This window comes from Saccostrea cucullata, unplaced genomic scaffold, assembly GCF_032062105.1.
Source record: "Saccostrea cucullata isolate Sc308-1 unplaced genomic scaffold, CSIRO_AGI_Scuc_v1 ctg543, whole genome shotgun sequence".
Classification (NCBI taxonomy): domain Eukaryota; kingdom Metazoa; phylum Mollusca; class Bivalvia; order Ostreida; family Ostreidae; genus Saccostrea; species Saccostrea cuccullata.
Window position 1 is genome coordinate 210472 of NW_026927880.1, and position 18265 is coordinate 228736.

General features: G+C 31.2%; 1 protein-coding gene across 2 annotated transcripts in view; it reads left to right on the forward strand.

Annotated features, from left to right (window-relative positions):
• The window catches only part of LOC134275762 (alpha-1,6-mannosylglycoprotein 6-beta-N-acetylglucosaminyltransferase A-like), a 28992-nt gene extending 11482 nt beyond the window's left edge, over positions 1-17510 (forward strand). Inside the window, exons 6-20 of one of the 2 annotated variants that reach the window (XM_062758055.1) lie at positions 929-1011; positions 1642-1731; positions 1892-1969; positions 2220-2390; positions 2677-2743; positions 3203-3305; positions 7415-7549; positions 7897-8030; positions 9698-9822; positions 10201-10365; positions 10687-10833; positions 11165-11284; positions 12393-12407; positions 13590-13773; positions 13943-17510. In XM_062758055.1, the coding sequence (XP_062614039.1) occupies positions 929-1011; positions 1642-1731; positions 1892-1969; positions 2220-2390; positions 2677-2743; positions 3203-3305; positions 7415-7549; positions 7897-8030; positions 9698-9822; positions 10201-10365; positions 10687-10833; positions 11165-11284; positions 12393-12407; positions 13590-13773; positions 13943-14199 (1874 nt within the window). In that variant the 3' untranslated portion in view covers positions 14200-17510. The remainder of the gene's footprint in view (positions 1-928; positions 1012-1641; positions 1732-1891; positions 1970-2219; positions 2391-2676; positions 2744-3202; positions 3306-7414; positions 7550-7896; positions 8031-9697; positions 9823-10200; positions 10366-10686; positions 10834-11164; positions 11285-12392; positions 12408-13589; positions 13774-13942) is intronic. The other variant, XM_062758056.1, reaches the window with a different exon arrangement.
• Positions 17511-18265: the final 755 nt, after the last annotated feature.

Here is an 18265-nt window from a genome sequence, read left to right on the forward strand (position 1 = left end):
TACTTGCGGTTTTCTCACTATAGTGTTCTTACCTCAATCAATCTTTCACCTCTCTTCCCCTGGATTTTCTGTGTATTATTTAAGGAATGTTTTTAAGTTTTGTGTGAGTTATTGGTGTGTGAATTACACAGACTTTTCATATACTAGGCATATTTCATGAAGCGCGCTAGCTCTTCATGAAAAAAATGCCTACGTGCAAGTCTGTGTGATTCACAAACAAATAATTTACACTAAACTTAAAAATATTCCTTATATTTACATTTACAATGTCTTAAAGCATTCAAAATTTACTCTATATTAGAATTTTTTGCTGTCCTATATCGTTGCATTTTTACTAACGTCGTTGTAGCCTCATTGTGACGTCACGTTAGCGCACGTTTCTCCGTGTATATTTCTACACGTGAGTATACACGAAAATGGTATTCAAATCAATTTCACCATTGGCTTACTAGAAAAACACAGCTAATGTAAATATTTTATTCTATCTAACCACATCAGAGATAATGAAATCCATCCCAAGGGGAGAGAACTGTACAAATAATACATCACTACACTTCTGTAAAATTTTAACATTCAACTATGATTCAGCTCACAGTATGATATCATACACTATAGTAGTACGATATATTGTAGGTGCTTCAATCTCCATCATAAATTATCATTTTCATCGAGCAGAGGATCCTTTTTCTATTTAAAAATGTAATAACTCAAGATATAGATTTTAATTTAACGCATTGGAAAAAGAAGATAATTAATCTGATATGTGTATAGTGACATTAGATTTGCATGCTTGTCATAAAAATGTAATCGTTTTTTTCCAGTACATATATAAATGCTATGATCATAAGGTAACTTTGCATGAATAAAAATTTTGATTTATCATGTTATTTAAAATTATAAAATATCTTCATTTGTTTGATTTATACAGACTTAATTCTTGGAAGGACGGAGTCTTGTACCCTTACTGAACAGGACAAACAAGTGTACACAAAATGTGAAGGAAAATTAGAGGTAATAGTTACAGCTTTAATAAAAGCTACAGGTTACATGCTGTAAAATCTCTCAATTTTCTTTGGGTCAGACTCAAGTGGTTTGGAGATAAAATATTTTTTTTTTTTCTTCTATTTGATTTCATGGTAGAAGAAATGTTAAGTTATTATATATTTGAAATATTATGTTTCATGAAAGACATGACTTTAAAAAAAGGGAAAAAAATATGAAAAATAGAATTGATATTCATCATTAAGAAAAATCCATTCTGACGTTCTGTACCAACTATTAATCGTGTCTGTACCAACTATTAATCGTGTCTTCTTTTATTCGCAATTTATCAGTTTCAAATGAATACAGGACAATTATTTTTCATGACTAAGGAAATATTTTTATAAATACAAAGCAAAATAAATTGTTTTCTGGTGTTAAATATTTATGAGTAAAAGTAGATGGCAAAACTTATGGATATATTTCTCACACTCAAATAGAATTGGTTTACAAAAATCATTGCTAAGATCCATGACCTCAATCTATAATAAACAATGAAGTTAACTCTGTAGCTTTAAAAATGACTAAATTCAGAAAATGATTTTAAAAAAATTTATTGTTTTTCACTTATATACAAAATATAATTTCTAACCTTTGCAGTGGATGAGACAGATGTGGCAGTCAGACCCGTGTTACGCTTCGTATGGAGTGGACGGATCAGAGTGCTCTTTTCTTATGTATCTTAGTGAGGTAGGTGTTAAATGTAAAATAGATGTCATCCCCAATATACTTTTATGTAAAAATGAAACAAAAAATATTATTTGGATCCTAAATCCAACTAAAGCTTTCTGGTTAATTTTGTGATTTTTAAAAAATTAATAGTCCTCGTTTTGTCTTTTTGCACTGACAGGTTGAGAGCTGGTGTCCCAAGAGGACCTGGAAGAAAAGTGTAAAAGTACCGGTAGAAGACTCTTCTAAAATCCAATATGTAAGTCATTGATTTCACGGAGAAGAGATTTAAAAATTAAGTAAATCATTCCTTTGACTTGCCTTTTGATACTGGTGCAATTCAAAGTAAATTTTGTCTGTTGTCATGTTATATTTTATGTGAAAAAACTGACAGAGTTTTACAGAGTATTGTACTTTTTGTACTGGATTACATATGAAACTTTTTAAAAGAAATAAAATTCAATATGGAGTTAAATATTATTTGATTAATAAACAATGATGATTTGTAGGTTGACATAAATGATGATATTGAAGATTTAATGAAGATTTTGGTGGATCCAAATGAAAGACAGGGTTATGCTTGGATACGAATGAGGATCCGCAAAATGTGGCCCAAGTGGGTGTCTGCTGCCAAAAAACTCAAATCAAAACAATATATGAAGAAACGCAGGCGGAAAAAGGTAACATTTGAAGTATTTTTAATACCATTATCCTCGCAATGCAAGGGGTCCTGAGTCATGGCATTGCTGTTTGACCCCTGGCATATTTTATAAGATATTCATGGCCCAACTGTAGTAACGTCTTTCAGAAAAATTAAAAATCAACTGTTTTTGATATCTCTCAGCCATATGATTTTAGAGTAGTGAGATGATTTGGAACTGTTTAGTTTTCCATGAAGTGGTAACTCCTTAGACCAGTTATTGTTTAATGATTTGTAAGAGATTTATCAGAGTTTTTCTTTTCCAGATTCTTGTTCATTTGGGACTTCTTTCCAAACAGTCTGGTTGGAGGTTTGCAGAAAATCAATTCAAAGGTAAAGCAGTATATTCTTAGATATGTGTCACATAGGCAGTGAAAAAATTTTTACCCGGTAATTGGAAACTTGTTTCAAATGAGAAATTTTGTTTTGCACTTTTTTTTCAAGTTACAAATGTAAATCACATGGTTTTAAACATATGCATTGCATGGTCATTTAACAATTTTAGCAAAATTTGAACTTGATTTTTTTTGGGTATTCACTATTAGTACATTGACCTTGAGTTGCAATAAAGTGATCATGCATGGGTTTATAAGAATGTTGAATCATTTTGATTGGAAAGGGGGGGGATAAGAACAACCAAAATTTTACTGGTTTTGAAGGAAGTTTTTCTTTGGTTCAAAAGATTCAATGTGGGGATGTAAATTTGTTAGTGAAGATGACCCACATAACCGTGAATCACAAGGAGTGATGATTCTTCAGTAATATGTGTTTTTACCTGTGTTAATTAATCAGGTGGTCCCCTGGGAGAACTTGTCCAGTGGAGTGATCTCATATGTACCTTGTATGTGTTAGGACATCAGCTGACCATCACCAGTGAAACTTACCAGCTGGAAAAGTAAGTTACATAACTACATGTAAATGAAAAAGTAGCTTTTTTACATTTTCTTGTTTGTTTATTTTTGCTAATGCATGTCTGCATCATACATAGTGGTTTTAATTGATTCTGTATTTCAGAGTTTTAAATTAGAAAAAATAAATGGTTCTCCATAGGTAATTCGAAACATTTCATTTTATCATGGACTCTGTATATGTCCCTTATTTTATATACCCTTTGATATATATTTAAAATTTAATTTTAGTTATACATGTAACACATTATTTGATTGGATAAAAGATTTTCTTTATATGTATAACATAAGTTGCCTATGTCACTTTGAGTTACGTCAAAAACGTATTACTCCACTTGACGTTACTTTCAAAATATGCTTTAAAAAAATTGTCTCATTGTTTCCACTGGAAATAAATTATAAGGAATGAAGCTTATTTTTTAACCTACCATATATACTCGCCTATAAGTCGGTATTTTGGGAGTTAAATATTGGTCTAAAACTCTATGTCCGACTTATAGGCGAGTCATAAAGAGATTGGTATTTTTCTGGTGGCTGAAATGTAGTATCTTATTTGCATATCCGATGATTTTCGAAGAAAATGTCTGAATATATGAGATTATTTATGTATTCTTAGATTATATAGATAGAGTTTAAGTACAATGTATTTACATATTTTAATAATTTTAAGTGGGCATTGCTTTTTTGTTTTATAATTTAAGATTAAATATCAGTGTCATTTCGAAAAATATTAATGGAAACCAGTTTAAAATATTAATGAATTTACATGAAATTGTCACTAGATTTTGGAAAAATTATTGTACCGACTTACAAGCGGGTCAATAGCAAATCCCCCCAAAATAACGTCAAAAAATACAACCGACTTATAGGCGAGTATATACGGTATGTTATACAATATAACTTAACTTGGGGTGCTTTTTTATAAACCGCTTTGCAGTTTATTAAGCATAAACTGCCTCAAGTTGTATGTTATATCGTAAACTTAAAAAAAATCAGCTTCATTCCTTAAATGTATCATTTTGTTTCTTTAGAGCTTTAATTGCATTGCTTTATTTACTCTTAGTTCAAATGGGTCATCATCTAAGTAAGAAAACTGCTTTTATATTTGAAAACTTCTGTTCTCTTATTTCTCAATTTTGTTGAACATTTATAAAATCGTTATGCTGGATTCAATTTTTTATAACTTTTATACATGTTTTATATGATTGACTTTATATTAGAGATATAATGAGCGACCACCATGACAGTTTTATTATATGAATTCTTTGTTGTCTTGTTTTAAATTTTGTATCTGTTTGGATTAAGATTATCATTATTACCATTGAATTATTATGTTCATCAAAGTTTATTAAAATTTACAGATGCCATTTGAACATCAATGCCAGTCAAGTGTTTCAATTTATTTCATCACATTAAAATTAATGAAATTTTGAAGGAAAAATCATAGAAATAGCTATTAATGAAAAAAGAGATCTATGGATTGATTATCATATTGAATTAACATTGTTAAAAATGAACCATATTGCTAAGTCAAATGATTTTTCTCTCACTGGGATTTTACCATATTTTTATCTTTGGTTCACATTACAAGACTGGGAGATCCTTATAATCATCATATATCATTATACATGTACAGTTAATTCTCGATAAACCGCCACCTTTTGTAATTTAGAAATCATGGCGGTATAACGAATTTGGCGATGAATTGAATTTTCCATCTTTTAGGAAATAAGACGTAGAGTTATCGTTCTTCGAAATACCATTTAGCGTTTCTATTCTTATTATCACGTACATGTATATATAAACATATTTCTAAATTTGAAAGTACTTCAAGTAATTTTTTTTATGTACAATTTCGCTAAAACAAAGTATTCAGTTATGAAATTAAGACAAGTATATGTGTATGTATGTAAATCTGCACGTCTGATATTGAAAAAAAAGTTGGGTCGATCGTCGTTATATACTCCCCGTCAATGAAAACGCAACACTCTACTTTTAGGGTGAAAAATTATATACGGGATATAACTATGTACTAAACAAGTTAGACATCTTTTACTTTGCCAAATCAGTTATTTAATGGTTGAATGGTTTTCATTCCATTACCGAAAGTTAATTTTTTAGCCCTCTTAATAGATAACATTTAAATAAAACACCCCCCCCCCTTCCGACAATTTAATCAAAACTTGCTAGTCCGCCATGAACAACATACATGTACGCAGTCCGATTTCTACCATGCATTAGGTTTATCAATGTCTTTATCTGAGCGAAATAAATATTCTTGGGCATTTTTAATTGCCTATTGTTCAGACCAAACTGCGGTCGAATTTTCTCTAATTTGGCGTAGTGTAGTAACTCTTGGACTTCCGGTCAAGAAACTGTTATTTATGCTATTGAAACACATGAGCCTGATGAGTCGTTAAATAGTGTACATTTGCATCGGCAGTTCTTTTTGTCTTTATTTTGAGAATCTCCAGCATTAGCAATGAAAATCAGTCATTTTGTGGACATAAAGGCATCACATCCGTTAAAGAAAGAAGGATTTTTCCCTGGATTTTAGTACAATACTTATGATAAACAGCTACAAAACCTTGAAAACTCAAAATATTGTTAAAAATTTCATTAAAAATGCAAAAATTTGATTTCTGTTAATAGGGCTGAAAAACAACTTCCGGTAGAGGAAAGAAATTCAGTCAACCGTTAAATAACTGATTTGGCAAAGTAAAAGATGTCCTAACTGTTTTGGTAAATTGTTATAACCCGTATATACTTTTCTCCCTAAAATTAGAGTGTTGCGTTTTCATTGACGGTGAGTATATATTGCCTAAAGTACGTACAATAAGTTCTTGAATAAATTCATTGTTTATGAAATCATTGTTAATGAAACGTTCACAATTTCTGACTTATAATTATCTTTTAAGCAAACCTTGCATTGTTTTTAAAAGCAGAGATCATCAAAATAATATCGTTATCGGCGAACTTTACAACGACCGCTTTCGTGGTATTTCTTTGACTAAATGATTTTATTAAACAGAAAACAAAATTATTTTAACAGTTCATGTTAAAATCAATTTTAGTTAATTGCATGTACCTTGATTGGCTTTGCATGCTTTATAACAGGATAGCGTCAACCAATTAGACGTGCTTCACTGACCACATACACCTGTGGCGGTATTATCGAGATAATTGACACTTAAAAATGGACGTTTGTTGTGAAAACAGGGTGGCGGATGGCGGTATGCGAATTTGGCGTTATAAAGAGAATTTTATATAGCAGGAAAAACGTTCTTGGGAAATCATGGCGGTATTGCGAAAATGGCGATGAATCGAATGGCGATAATTCGAGAATTGACTGTAGTTTCTTTTTTTATATGACTATGATCAAATTTATATTTCAAAGTTTACTAAACTATTTCAACATTATAACTATAGTATCTTAAGGTATATAGTTGTATATTCTGAAAAAAAATCTCTTTTATTATATATGTATATATTAAAGTAAGGGCTACAATAAAGAATCAAAGTTATGCATGTATATAGTCCTATTTTGAAAATAATGCTTGGGCCCCAGTCATAATTATATACCCTGATACTAAAATGGGGCCGTAATTTGGGGGGGGGGGGGCACAAAACAAAGGATAAAAAATGGCAGAAGTGTATTTTAAAAACCTCTAAGGGATAGAAGAGACATAGTGAATGAAATAGCCAAGTCCAGTTGATGCATATTTGTTATCTCCAGAACTGCTTGGGCAAGGAATTTCGGAATCAATTTTCAATAGAGGAATATGTTGATATTTACAAGAGCAACATTGCCATGATTTGTTTAGTTGATATTAAGCCTTAATGAAAAGTAAAGTAAATTGAAATCATTGATTATAATATATGGAGACTACAAGAAATGGATTCCTATGTATTCATTAGAGAATGCCGATTTATTGTTATTTTAATTAATAGACCTTAACATTTTATGTGTAAACAGAAATTCTTATGTTTTTGAAAATTTATATGTAATCAAAACAGTGAAAGTGAATATGAATTTCTAAAAAAAAAATTATATAAAGGACAGGAACCTCTAATTGTTCAATGTGTTGTTCTGTAGAATTCTGAGCCAGCTGCCTGCGGCTAACTCTCCCTGTCAGAGTAGAAAAGATCTCCCTGTCCATATCATCTACACAGACATTGTAGGGCTCAGGCAGTTCAAAAGATACATCAAAGGAGGCTACGGCAAATTCAGGTGGGTGAAGGAAGTCTTATATTGCAAGGAAAGTTAAACTTGGTGTTCGTGGGAATGATATTATGATATACGTGTAAATTAAGATGAATCAGAATTTTTCAATTAAAATCATCAATAAATATAAATGGATAAATAAGCTGTGAGACTATAGCAATTAAATGCAAATTGTTTGTCAAAGTGCTTTTATATTTCGCCTTTAAAAGTATGACCATAATAAGACTGACTGTGACAAGTCACAATACCAAAATACTCTGTGATACAAACATTCCTTTGTTTCAATTTCTCAACTTTTCAATTTGAGAAAAGCCTAATATTATTGAATATTTTTGTGATGTGTAAAATTTCAGTTGCTTGCTGAGGATTGTGGACTCCTTTGGTACAGAGCCGGCCTATAACTTACGAGCCTATGCCAAGGCCCACAAAATGTTAACCTCCTGGGGTGGACAGGACCTTTTACCTCAACAGTTCTTCACCATGTTTCGTAAGCTGATTTTTTAAATTTGAAAGATACACTTTCCTCTATAATGTCTTTCCACAGCATTCAGAATTTTCTATTTATTTACATATTTTTTTAGATCACCTGAGCCAAAGGCTCAAGTGAGCTTTTCTGATCACAATTTGTCCGTTGTCTGTCGTCGTCGTCGTTGTTGTCGTCGTCGTTGTAAACTTTTCACATTTTCGACTTCTTCTCAAGAACCGCTGGGCCAGTTTCAACCAAACTTGCCACAAAGCATCCTTGGGTGAAGGGGATTCAAGTTTGTTCAAATGAAGGGCCACGCCCTTATTCAAGGGGAGATAATTGGGAATTAATGAAAATTTTGTGGTATGTTTAAAAAATCTTCTCCTCAAGAACCACTGAGCCAGGAAAGATGAAACTTATGGGGAAACATCCTCAGGTAGTGTAGATTCAAGTTTGTTCAAATCATGACCCCCGGGGGTAGGGCGGGGCCACAATGGCCGACCAAAGTTTTACATAGAAATATATAGGAAAATTCTTTAAAAATCTTCTTCTCAAGAATAACAAAGCCATAATTGATCATATTTATATGGAAGCATCCTCAGGTAGTGTAGATTCAAGTTTGTTCAAATCATGACCCCCGGGGGTAGGGCGGGGCCACAATGGCCGACCAAAGTTTTACATAGAAATATATAGGAAAATTCTTTAAAAATCTTCTTCTCAAGAATAACAAAGCCATAATTGATCATATTTATATGGAAGCATCCTCAGGTAGTGTAAATTCAAGTTTGTTCAAATTATGACCCTCGGGGGTAGGGCAGGGCCACAATGGCCGACCAAAGTTTTACATGGAAATATATAGGAAAATTCTTTAAAAGTCTTCTTCTCAAGAATAACAAAGCCATAATTGATCATATTTATATGGAAGCATCCTCAGGTAGTGTAGATTCAAGTTTGTTCAAATCATGACCCCCAGGGGTAGGGCGGGGCCACAATGGCCGACCAAAGTTTTACATAGAAATATATAGGAAAATTCTTTAAAAATCTTCTTCTCAAGAATAACAAAGCCATAATTGATCATATTTATATGGAAGCATCCTCAGGTAGTGTAGATTCAAGTTTGTTCAAATCATGACCCCTGGTGATAGGGTGGGGCCACAATGGCTGACCAAAGTTTACATAGATATATATAGGAAAATTCTTTAAAAATCTTCTTCTCAAGAATAACAAAGCCATAATTGATCATATATATGTGGAAGCATCCTCAGGTAGTGTAGATTCAAGTTTGTTCAAATTATGACCCCAAGTGGGGCGGGGCCACGATGGCCAATCAAAGTTCTACATAGACATATATAGGAAAATTCTTCAAAAATCATCTTATCAAGAATAACAAAGCCATAATTGATCATATTTATGTGGAAGCATCCTCAGGTAGTGTAGATTCAAGTTTGTTCAAATTATGACCCCAAGTGGTAGGGCGGGGCCACGATGGCCAATCAAAGTTCTACATAGACATATATAGGAAAATTCTTCAAAAATCATCTTATCAAGAATAGCAAAGCCATGATTGGTTTTGGGACTACTTTTGGATTTAAACTATTCTATAATAAACCAATTTCTACTTTTTCCTAGCCACAGTGCTCAGGTGAGCGATGTGGCCCATGGGCCTCTTGTTTTGTACTTTGGTGTAGCTCACAGTCCAGATAATTCCTTCATGGGGTTTGTTGTGGAGCAGCATTTAAATGATTCAGATGTGAAGGGAATCAAAAGAGAGAACTGGGCATTAGTGTATGGAAAAAATGATTACATGTATGAGGTAAAAATGTCTTTGATTTGCTGTAAAAGTAATGAATAAGCTGTAAGAAAAATATGGGGATCAATCTAAATGTTTTAGATGATTTCGTTTGTGCAAATTGGAAGGAAAAATGCATATTAGAATTTTTGTTCCAGTTTTAACGAGGCCTTTCTTTAACTAAGGTGAATAAGCAATTTTCTTAATGCAGTATTGAATCCATCATGTAAAGAATTAAATTTTAAAAAATCAAACAAACGAAACAAAATGAGTATTTTAAACATAGAAGGTACCATTTACAGTATGTTGTTGTGGTGACCGTATAATAAAATCTCAAAGAAAAGAAAAAATAAATTGCCAATATGAATTTTTTTTTATTTATGATGTCTAATATTATTACAGGGAAAGGAGAATTACCTGAATACAATCAAAAAACACTTGGAAGTTCACGGTACAGTTTATGTTGATGAAAAAGCTAAAGACATCAAATCTAATGTACCCAGTTTTGTCAAAAACCATGGTCTACAAAAGCCAGAAGATTTTCACATATTGCTGAGGAAGTCTAAGGTAAAGATGTCTTAATTTTTCATTTTTATATTTAAGATGTTTTCAATATGCTAGTTTAAGTAATATTTACTTACATATATGACAGCAAATGAATATCACTTTACTTTGATTTAAAATAACCTGAAATTTGCTGAATTTTTTACTGTACATGTAATCAAATATGAGGTGTGAGGTGAAAGTTCAACTTGAATTTGTTATTATCCTGGGCAAGTTCATAATGTTGCAACATAAACAGACTATATCTTAAATTTATAACCTTAGAAATTGTATGATCAAAATATTTCTGATATATTTTTTTTAGATGAAAATTTCTTGTTTCAGGTTTTTGTTGGCTTAGGTTTCCCCTATGAAGGACCTGCTCCTTTAGAAGCCATAGCTAATGGTGCTGTTTATATCAATCCAAAATTTCCCACCCCTCATAGCAGTAGAAATACACCATTTTTTAAAGGCAAACCAACAGCCAGAGAGGTAAGATTATAACATTTCCATAATCTCGTAGGCCAGATAAAATTTTATGTTGGATTCCCATCCCTGCATACCCCTCTCTAAGAATTGTGGCCTGCTGTGTTTTTACAAACACAGCAGGCCAAGATACTTTATCAAAAGTTTGTATTCCATGCAATTGACATTCATTTAGAGTTATCCCTTTCCCCTCATTGTATCAAAAATAAAACAGCTAGAAAAGCAATGTGTATCAAGAATCTTGCTTAGAGTAAAATTATTTTTAATCTGAAATTAGAAAGAGAAGCATTTTGAAAGTGAATTATCATGTGTATCATGTTGGTATCTTATTTTCCAGCTGACTAGTCAACACCCGTATGCAGAAATGTTTATAGGTGAACCTTATGTATATACAGTGGATGTCAGTAATCAAAAAGAAGTGGAGAAGGTGCTGGATAAGATACTACTGGAGAGGGAAGTAAGTTTATCCACAAGTCACTCAGTAATTAAAATGTGTGTTCAGTTACCTTATTAGTGGAATTTTTAGCACAGTTTTAACAATTGACCACTAAAAATCACTATTTTATCAATTTAACCCCTTACATGGCATATACGCATTTCTACGCTTCTGACTTGAAGAACAAGTATAGTGTGAAAAAACATTCATAACTTTGTTAATACTGGAAATATCAGAATAAATCTTGCACCGTTGGAAAGAGAAAATAAATACGGTAAAATAATATACAGAGAATATTTTTATTGGTTGTACCAGGTTTTTGCTAGCTTGAGTAAAACTTTGCGCACTATTTCAGCGATTTTACCATTATCGAAATCAATGCGGGGGTAACAAGTTATATGTAAATATGCTAAATTTTGATGTTTACATCCCAACCCTACCCAATCCCCCAAAATAATTACAATTGGTTTGTAAAAAAAAATGTACAACATGTTCATAATTTTCAACACAACAATAAAATATTTTTGATGTATTTAACTAAGTAAAAAAAAACTAGAATGAAACTCATTATTTAATAAATGGAAATTCCAGTATGATTATAGTGTATTTCGTTGCCATGGCAACTGAAATGAAATTTTTATAATCATTTTAGAAACAACACAATACTTGCTTTCGTAATATATATATTTTGGTATATACAAAAATTACAAGAAATACCCCAAAAAATGCATTGAGATCTTAATATCAATTTATCTAGAAATGCTTAAAATCTTTGCCATGGAAGGGGTTAAGTGAAAAGTAAATCTAACAAATTTAAATTGCATAAAGATAACAGTAACCTCTAATAAGCAAAAAATTTTGAAGTGTTTTTAAATTTACTGATTTCAATACCCTGTTATAAAATACCAAATTGAATCCTTACAAAATTTCAATGTATATAAAATAAATAAATTGAGAGGTTTACAGATCAAATGACTGTATACAGAGAGTTAAATGACTGAAGATAAATTTTATTTAAATTGGGAACTTCAAAGTCATCTGAATAAGAGTAATTCAATATCTCACAAAGGTGTCTTGTCTTTCACTTTTTAAGTTTGATGTTTTTATTTTTTATAACAATTTAATGTAGAATAAGAAAAATCACGTAAGTCGATATAGCACCAAATTCACAATTATGCATTCTGCTTTATATTCTTATTATTTATTATGCTGACGCTTTGGTGTGTGTTTTAATATTTTTTACAATGTATGTGTGAGTCCAAGAAAAAAAAGTATAATGTATGTGTGAGTCCTAGAGAAAAAGTATAATGTATGTATGAGTCCAAGAAAAAAAGTATAATGTATGTACGAGTCCAAGAAAAAAAGTATCACAGTAAATACAAAGGCAACATTTAGCATGTTTGATTAGGAAATCTCGTAATATATATTTACATGAACATGATAGAGGGTTATACACATGTATATGATATTTTATTGGTTATTTTGTTTTACCAATTCCAACTTGAATAATGTGTGTGTTGATAAATACTGTATATACACATGTACTTGCCTTTAAGTAATTTTTTTGGGAGTTAAACTTTGGTCCGAAATTCTATGTCCAACTTATAGGCGAGTCATAAAAGACTGGTATTATAGAAGGTTAATCCCTCTAATATAAGCTTCAAAAATACAACCAACTTATTGGTGAACCAACTTATAGGGGAGTATATACAGTATGATGAAGTTCACTTCAGGTAAATCACAGTAAACCAACAATTTAGTATATAATTCTAAAATTTAATTTACAATAAATCAGTTGGAAATCACTCCAAAACTCTCAGTTTTTAAGACTGAGGAAACATACTTATGACAGTGCATTAACACACAATTATTTAGCTTATGCAGCATGAAATATTTTTGCGAGTAAAAACAAGACGGTGAAAATTGCAGACATTGGATATTTCAAGCACACAATTAATACAATACTGGGCTTAAAGTTTTTATACAATTGCTATCAGCTTTGTATGGATTTTTAAAAAATTTAAAAATTATATTTCAAAGACAGCTTTATATGGTGGGCTGAAGATGGTACACATGAGGACAAAAAATGCACACTTTATTCAATACATAACAGAGACTCTATGGACAGTTGGTCAACAGGCTGAATCTTATATTGAAATCATATTGCAATATTTAAAAGAGAATTGGCACTGACCTGTGAAAGTAAAACCTTCAAGTTTTTACAAATGCAAGGAGAGAAAATTTTTATCCTAATAATTCTTTTTTCTGTTATTAAGACTCAATAACAAGATGTACAAATGTACTCAGGATTTGTGAATTGTTTCAGTTCAAACCTCACATGCCATATGAGTTTACAGAGGAGGGGATGCTCCAGAGGATGAACGCCTACATAGAACACCAGAACTGGTGTCATTTCCAGAAACAAGGGGCAAAATGGCCGCCAGAGTCAGCCATTACTTATATCATGGGGGAAGACGGCCAGTCTTGTAAAGATGCTTGCTGGGGAAAAGGTATAGCTATTTTATATGTGTAGGAGACTGAGTATCTAAAAGTGGAGACAATATTGGTTTTATGAAGTAGAAAGAGTTTGAAGAAAAAAAAATTGCACTGACTTAGAACTTTCAATCTTTTATGTTACGTACCGTTTTCATTTTTTAAAAAACATCATTTTTCTTCCAGGGTTAATTTGCGATCCTAGTCATTTCCTGCAGATTAACTCAGCTCGTTCCTTGAAGCAAGCTCAGGTGGACTGCAGTCGAGAAGATTATGTGACAGACATTTTTGTCCCAGGCTACGATCCAAGCACCATGGAGTGTGCCTTCCAGCGAGAGGAGTTGTTGTTTAGCTGCGTAGGCAAGAAAAACAGTTTCCGTCGATACTGTCCCTGTCGAAATTACATCAAAGGACAGACTGCTCTCTGTAAGGAATGTGTTTGAGCCATATGTGATTGGTCAAAATATTATTGTTAAGTCATGTGATTGACAAAAATAATGTGTTTTAGTCATTTGATTGGCTTAAATATGGTGTTGTCTTTCCTTGAATCCAATGCAGCATTTAGCAGCCACCTGCTAGATAAGAGTATTTGTTCTTCCAATTAGTACGAGTCTTTTTTGTTGGTTATATTCAGCATTTGGAAAATATTTCAAAAGATGTAATTTTCAAATTATAGACAAATTATAGCATTATTTGCTGTTATTTATATCATCTTAAATCATTGTGTGAACATTGATTTCTTTTTTATATTCATTTATTTATAGGTTAAGATTTTAGGTTAATATAAGTACTGTAATGTCTGTTTTAAAGAACATTTTCTATCACAGATTCTGCAGAATTTGGGAATTCAGTCAAAGTTTGGAAAAATAGGGTTGTAAAACCTACCCGGTACATTCACGTTCGATTTACAGTAAAACACACTTGTAGCAGACATTTATAATGAATTTACGCTCATTATGGTGATATGGTTTTCATTCCCCTTGAATTAAAAATAAAAAATTACTGGATATTGTTCATTATGCTCATAACAAAGCAAAATCCTCCGTCCCTGGCACTTCTATATAAGTGCGATTCACTGTAATTTGGTATTATACCTGCTGTGTAGATTGGAATGAAATTTGCAAAATGCAGACATTTGAGTTAAACTTTTAAAAAATCAAATGTAAAAAATGCAAACTTCAGATCAATAGAGCTTATTATGTATATTATAGTAAAATAAGTGACTGCTATTTTTGGTTTTTAAATACTCGTAGCATAATCAAGTAGTAGTTAAAAAAAAAAAAAACAACTTTTAATGCATAATTTTTTTGTTTTTAAAATTGGTTTCTTTGTCAGATTGATCTCATGAAAGATTCTTGGTAGAAATGAAATTCTTATCTGCATTCATAAATGACCAATTTAAATGTATGAAATAGGTGTTTGCTCACAAAAATGTCTCATTCATGTATTTTAGTTCATTTAACATATTTTCGTATACTTTTAAGTACAAGTTTTAATTGAAATTTTAATCAGTAATGTAAACTTGTAAAAAAAAAATTGAAATTATAATCACTAATGTTAACTTGTAAAAAAAAAAAATTAAGTCGGCATTTATTTTAAAACATTTAGAGAAAAGTTCAAATCATGTAGTACTGTAAAATCTTTTGATTAATTTCAAGGGGTCTAATGTTTTGGGATTGAGAGAAAGATATTGGTTCTAGGGGATATGAATTCATGGTAGAAGGATACGTGTTAAACATATTATTTTATATAATGTCCTTTCATACCCCCCAAAACAATGGAAATTACCTGCCCCACCCAACCCCACCACCACAAAAAAATCAGTGATTACACAGGATTACTTTGTTACATACTTCACATAATAAGATGATTCTGTAAATGCGTAAAATTCAGTGATTTCAAGGTCTTATAAAGCTAGTCAGTATATATTACATTCCACAGTTTGTTCTGTAGTGAAGAATTATATTGTTCTGAACTATGGAGTATATAAAGTTATGCTGTCTCATTTGAATATAGTAAATGTATTTCAAAAGTTGTTCAGGTTACATCATTATAGGGAAAGGGTATTAAAATTGGGGAAAAAAAACTATCGAGGGAAATATTAAAAAAAAAATGTTTGGATTGTATTTTTCTTTTTCTGTTTTTATTCTGTTTTGATATGAAGTAAATAGGTTTTTCCAAAGGAGTGTATGATAATTGTGATAATATTGTTGATTGTGATTTTATTAGCATGTCTGAAAGTAAGCCTTAAATGTCAGTACCTAGAATGCTTTAATATAGTACTTGAAAGCTTTACAAACTTGTTATTGTTGTCAGAATAAATTGTTATTATTCTTTTAATATTCAATCAGTGCAATTTTTTTTTCCAGAATACTGTACATTGTTTATGATATTCATGCTGTTAATTTATATCGCTTGTTTTTTTGTAATGCATGAACATCAAAATAAGATGAAATTGTATCTGTGTTGTACCAATGTAATCTACAGGAAATATGTTTTGTAACTACACAGCAAACAGAGAAATAGATCCTTCTGTTTGATTGGAGTCATTTGAAATTAACCCCTCCTCCAGAAAAATTACTTTGTTTTGAAAGATAGGGGAGGGGAGGAAGAAAAATTGTACAAAAAATATTTAGATTATTGTTTATTTATAAATGCATGTTTAAATACGTGCTTTTTATAATTTTTGATTTGTCATATGGGTGCTACAAAATATATATGCTTAGCCTTACATTGATTTATTTATTTTCTTTCTTTCTTCTTCTTCTTTACAAATTAAATCATTTTAACAAACAGATTGAAACAAAGTGTTACTCTGACCAAATCTTTAATTTCAGTACTTGAGTTCATTTTTATATACATGTACATGCTTACCCACCATTCCTGGTACATATTATATTCTTAGTTCTTAGTCATAGAGTTGTAGTTTTTATTGACCATCAAGTCTTCATGGTGAATGTGCATGGAAGACTACATGTACCATTTTAATTTTTCTTCTTTTTTTTTTAAATATATGACCAAATCATAGAATTGTTGCTGTATTTAAATATATATTTTTAATTCTCAAATTAATTGTTCTCTGCTAATTATGAAGCTACCTCATAGTGCTCTGATCTTAAATGTCTAAATCTGATAAATTTATAATCTACTGACAAATCAAAATCAGGTTTCACATTAGTGCATAAAAAAAATCAGATTTTTATTTTTTGCAGGGGGTTTGTATGAATTAATGAATATCAATTTCTGTAGGTATAAACAGATAACATACAAGTTTATTTATTTAATTTTCATCAGAGAGTCAGTGGATCTCGATTTCATTGAACTAATTAACATTTTCATTAATTCAGCATATTTTCTGGTTAAAGTTGACTTTATGTTTGAATGAATACCTACATGTAGTACATGTATGTATATATCTGAAGTTTCCTGTGTCATTGTTATGTAGCCATTCCAATTTACCTGTCTTGGTACACTGAACAAATATTTTGTTCCTTGATTTATACCTTGGGTAGACATGATTTTTATTTGTTTTAAATTTAACAAACACCAGATAGGTGTACATTATACGTAATGAGTGTTCCTATGTAATTGTTGGTTTGTTTGAATTATAGTACCATACCTGTGAGAAAAAAAAATGAGAATCAGCATTCAACTTGTCACAATATATACATGTATCAAAATCTGATTTTTATTACTGAGAAATTGTCATGATTTATTGTAAGCATTACACTGAAAATAAAGTGGTTGACAATTATTTAGTTTTTGTTGTTGTTGATTTTACACTTAACAGTTGAAAATGAACAGTTCTCCACTAGAGACATAAATTTAAGTGATTTATGTACTGTATATGCACTGTTATATCAAAGATCCTGCAGATATTTGTCAGTACAGACCATCTTTACACAACTGAAAAACGTTTTTTGTTAAAATGTGAAAAGGTGTAAAACCTCATTACATGTATATCAATTTATATTCAACTCAAAAGAAATCTGCTACAATGGTTTAATATACTCTAAGGAGAAATGCTCAAAGCATTCTTAGGTCATGAAGTACCCCCAGGGTTGATGATTTGAATAGTTTAGAATGTGCAAAACCTCAGCAGGATGCTTCCACATAAGTTTCAGCTTTTCTGTCCCAGTGGTTCATGAAAAGATTTTTTAACAATCCCCCCTTTTTTGTCTTTTCTTGATTATCTCCCCTTGTATGGAGGCCTGACTCTTCATTTAACAATAGCCCCTTTCACGATAACTGCGGTACTGCTCTTTTGCAGGGCAAAATGATATATTTTGGTGAAATATGACGTAAAAGCAATTGTTTAAATAGCGTCATTTAATTATCTATCAATAAAAACTCCGCCAAACATGATTAATTTGCCCTGCAGAATAGCAGTACTGCAGTTACCGTGAAAGGGCTAATTTAAACTCCCTTTTACCAACTTTAATTAAAATTGGCCTAACTGTTCTTGAGAAAAAGTTGAAAATGTGAAAAGTTTACAGAGAGATAGACAGA